This window comes from Orycteropus afer, unplaced genomic scaffold, assembly GCF_000298275.1.
Source record: "Orycteropus afer afer isolate SDZICR_OR568_19922 unplaced genomic scaffold, OryAfe1.0 scaffold00571, whole genome shotgun sequence".
Classification (NCBI taxonomy): domain Eukaryota; kingdom Metazoa; phylum Chordata; class Mammalia; order Tubulidentata; family Orycteropodidae; genus Orycteropus; species Orycteropus afer.
In genome coordinates this window covers 750,144-754,683 of record NW_006922158.1, presented here as the reverse complement: position 1 = coordinate 754,683, position 4,540 = coordinate 750,144, and the positions used below count along the sequence as shown (strand labels likewise).

Sequence of the window (4,540 nt, the reverse complement as noted above, 5' to 3'; positions counted from 1 at the left end):
AGTTGGCAGTTCAAACCCAACTAGCAGTACTGGTAAACAAAGGCCTAGCAATTAGCTTCTGTTAAGATTACAGCCAAGGAAACCCTATAGAGCAGTTCCACTTTGTCACACATGGGGTTGCCATGAGTCAGAATCAACTCCACGGCAATGGGATTTTTAAGGCACTAATTAAATATTTGTTGGGTGATTGAATGAACGGAAGAGTGAGTAAGCCTCAAGGGCATTTTTGGTCCAGTGGGAGGGGTGGTGGTTAGGGAGCAGGAACATGAGGGAAACAGAAGGGGGAGCCTAGTGCACAGGCATGAGCGGGCAGCGAGGCAGCCATGGGGCTGCCTCCCCATCCGCTTTGAATGTTAATGTGTAGAACAGATGTTTAGTATAGATTGTCCTTGTTTTTGCCCAGGAGCCTGCCTCATCACAAGTTGCCAATCTGTTTGAGGCTCAAGTTTCATTCTGTAGGTGTGTTTAAAAAGGATGAGTTTGATGGTTCACAGTGAGGGGCATATGTTGTTGTTGTTGTTAAGTGCCGTTGAGTCAGACCTGACTCATAGTGACCCGTCCTTGGGTTTCTGAGGCAGTATCACTACGGAAGTAGATTGCCCAACCCTCCTTCCGAGGAGTGGCTGGTGGGTATATAGGACTCTACGATTTTAGGCAGCAGTTCATCATTTTTCTATGGTAGTAAGGCCAAGTCAATAGAATGGGGTGAATATTCTGGGTCAAGTGCATCTGGCTGCCTGTGTCTGCAACTCGTTGGCAATTAAACTGTGAATGTCAATGAAGCCTATGAAGCTATATGAAAAATTTAAGCAGAACATTCTGTCCCTCAGCAGTCCCATGTCCCAAGTGGCAGCAATTTGTCTTAGCCCCCCATCTCATGCCAACTAACTCTCCACCACAACCAATCAGAGGCAATCCTCCCAGTATGTATAGACGTGTCCTTACAGTGCGCAGAGCCAGGAGGCAGGTCGAGGAGCAATCCTGCTCTTCCAGCTATCTGGGCAGAGTTGTGGTCCTCCCTCGTGGCAGGCTCCTGAGGACAGGCTAGGCATCTTTCTTGCTGGAGGACACTTAGAAGAGGCTCATATTTCCCATCAGGCTTGGGCTCTGGAGCCAGGTGGCCACCTGGGAAGGCATGAGGGTAACCAGGCTCTGGGGAGCTCCGGCTGGCTAGGGATGAGAAATGCCATGGCTCTCTGGGCCGTGCAGAGGGGCTCCCTGGCAGGGATAGTGGGTACGGATCCATAGCCATGGGACCAGACACATTCAAGCTGCAGCTGGCTCCACCATTTGCAAGAGAGCCTTCAGGCTGTGGCTTTCTCCACTGAGAAGATAAACGCCATTGATTTGGAGGCATCTGAGAAGTATCTGAGAAGGAAAGATTTAGAAGGCAGTTAGACAGCCATAGCATGTGTTGGTTTATTTACTGTTTGCAAAACAGAAGTAGCTAAATTTATTTTCAGGTCAATACATAATATTTCTTATTGCATCTTGTTTTGTTTTTTTTTTTTTGTGTGTGTGTGTGTGTGTGTGAGAAAATATATACAACAAAACATACACCAATTCTGTAATTTCTACACGTAATTTGGTGACATTGATTACATTCTCCAAGTTGTGCAACCGTTCCATACTATTTTTTAACGTGGAGAAAATGTAGACAAGGTGGGGAAAAAATATCGCCTTACTCATAATATCCAGACACCACCATTTGGATGTACTTCTTTCTAGGATTTTTTTTTCTCTTCACCTACACATTATTTTCACAACACGTTGTTAACTAAGCTGCTTTTTTTGTCATTAAAATGTTATGAATATACTTTGTAGCAATGACTAGAGCCAAACATTTTCTTTCTAAATGGCCACAGAACATTCCATTGTAAGGTAATAGCATGAATGGTGGAATCCCTTGGGCAATGCAAATAGTTATTAGTTTGGCTTCAGAACAATCAGCCATTGAAAACCCTCTGGAGCACAGTTCATTCTCACACACCTGGGGTCGCCTAGAGGCAGAATCAACTCTACAGGAACTGCTTTTGTTTGTTTGTTTTGTTAGCATTACTAACAAATGTGATATTTGCATGTGGTTCATTCATTTCCATTTTCCCAATTACATTAACAACATTGCAACGATCATCTTTGTCTACACATCTATCTTTGCACCCTTGTCCAATGAGTTCCAATAAGGAAGGTAAATTTTCTAGTAGAACTGTTTGATCGAAGGTGCCTTGTGTTTGGTTGTTGCTGTGGTTCTGCTTTATTTTGTGGCCAGTTTTTGAAGACACCAACTAGGAGGAATCCTCAGGATTTTCTATAGGGTTTAGTTCTTGCTTGTGTTGCTCACTCACACATCTCTAGGTGTTGAAGTCATATTCAAGAGGAATCTGGGGCACAGGGATATTAAGAGCCTGGACCAAGACAGAAAAGTAGTTGAGTCAAGTAGGGATCTGAGCTGTAATTAGTGGGTGGGAAAGTAGTTGCTTGGACCTAATCTTACAAAAGGAGCTCTGTTAGCATAGTGCCTAAGGCACTTGACTGCTAACCAGAAGGCTGGTGGTTCAAACCCACCAGCCACTCCTCGGAATGAAGATGGGGCAATCTACTTCCACTATGATACCATCTCAGAAACCCAAGGGTCACTGTGAGTCAGGGTCGCTATGAGTTGGACTCAACTTGACGGCAGTGAGTTTGTTTGTTTTTTCAGTCTTACAAAAGCAAAGTGCTCAGGGTCAAGGGATGTCTCAGTTTATTCTTGAAACATTCACCTGAGCTGGCTGATGGGGATGGGGTCTCCTTTGGTGCCATAGCCAGGATTCTAATTGTGTTTGTAATAGTGGCTGAGTTTGAGGTCTCCAAAAGTCAACAATGGCTCATGACATGGATGGATGTTTTCCCCATTCTCAACACCCACTCAGGAAGGAGGGGAGGAGGGAGAGAGCTCTGCCAGATGGTGCTTAAAGCCTGGAGCCTTTCATATACGCAAGCTAATGAAGGTGGAGGAGGGTAGGCAAGAGGCGAGCAATGGGAATTCGAGGGCCTGAGAGGCTGGCTGATGCACTGGTCCCCATTCCCTTCCATGTGCACTTCCCCCAGCTCTTTTGAATGTTCAATTTGACTGGATTCCTAACAAGATTTTAAAAACGTCTGAGAGGTCTGCCCAGTGGTACCGAAGCACCCCCACCCACCACCGTGGCTTTACATGTGACACAGATGGAAAAAAAAAAAAGCGAAATGAGCCTTGCCCCCATGGCAAAGACATCCTGCCCAACATTTTATATCTTTCACAGTGGGCGATGGGCAACGGTTGGCCTCTTCTAATGAAAACATGGGCAAGGAAACATTAAGAAATGTTCCTGAGGGTGAACGCTACTTTCAAAAATTGGTATCTGCAGGCAGTAGCAATTAGAACACCGTGTGGCACAAATTGAGAGATTAAGCTGATTTGGTAGAACCCTGTCCATGCTTCATGTTGAACAAGGTACTGCATGTCCTAAGCATAAAACAATAACACGTCGCCTCTGATAGCCGGGCGCTTTCCATCTGAAGTGGCTTTACAGATCTCATGCATATGGCCTAAGTTCTGACTGTTTAAAAGGTGGAAGGCAGGGCCCCAGTGTGTTTTGAATATTTCTCTTAACTGTTTCCTTCCCAAGATTCTCTGACTGAAATGTTAAGGGGAGTGGGTGGCGTGTCACTGTCCAAGGTCCCATTAGGTTGCTGAGTGCACCAGAGCACAATTTGAATGCAACGATACTGGGATGGACTGGGTGCCCCAATCCTAATTCATAGCAACCCAATGGTGGGCTTTGAGTAGCCTAGAAACTCACGTTGCTGACCAGACATGGGTGTTGCTGTCCTGTGGAGGGGAGACTCTATATTTTGGTGGAACTGCACTTTCTCTTAGTCCCACTCATGCTGCTAGAATTCCTGCCTGATTCTAAGAGCAAGGTCTTCCCAGGGAATGTTAGTCCCTATTTCTCATTCTGCCCTAGGGGGTGAAACTGGCATGCCACTCCACTGTCACTCTGGCAAACACAGGGAAACTACCCATGCCCACCCACATATACTTCTAGGAGCACCAGAACCCTCCAGAAATCACCCTCAGGCTCTGAAGAGTTCGCCTCCACCCCTCAGACCACCCCCTTACACTTCATCCCTACAGGGTGGCCCTGCCTCCATGCTCCAGCCTAGTTTCTGGAAACAGTACAATGATTTTAGCATGGTGTCTGGTACCTAGTCAGGGCTCAAAATGTGTATGTGTGAATTCCCCTTTCTTACTGGAAAGGAAGACATGAAATTGTCAGTGTTCACAAGTGCCATAACAACTAGCATGACTACATCCCATGTAGATATTCCCCCTAAAAACCCCAGCATTTCTTCCCTGCCTCCATTTTAGTATTGCAGATGGGAGGGAAGGAAGGGAGAGGGAGGAGGAACCCTTTGAGACCAACTGTAAAAGGCCTCTAAGGAGTTCTGGTGGTGTAGTGCCTAAAGCATTTGACTGCTAACCAGAAGGTTGGCGGTTCAAACCCACCAGCCACTC

At 46.0% G+C, this 4,540-nt stretch overlaps 1 protein-coding gene across 1 annotated transcript in view; it reads right to left on the bottom strand.

Annotated features, from left to right (window-relative positions):
* VGLL1 (vestigial like family member 1) overlaps positions 1–4,540 on the bottom strand; it is a 13,999-nt gene that overhangs the window by 2,533 nt on the left and 6,926 nt on the right. Inside the window, exon 2 of the mRNA XM_007956014.1 lies at positions 946–1,357. Coding sequence (XP_007954205.1) covers positions 946–1,357 — 412 coding nt within the window. The remainder of the gene's footprint in view (positions 1–945; positions 1,358–4,540) is intronic.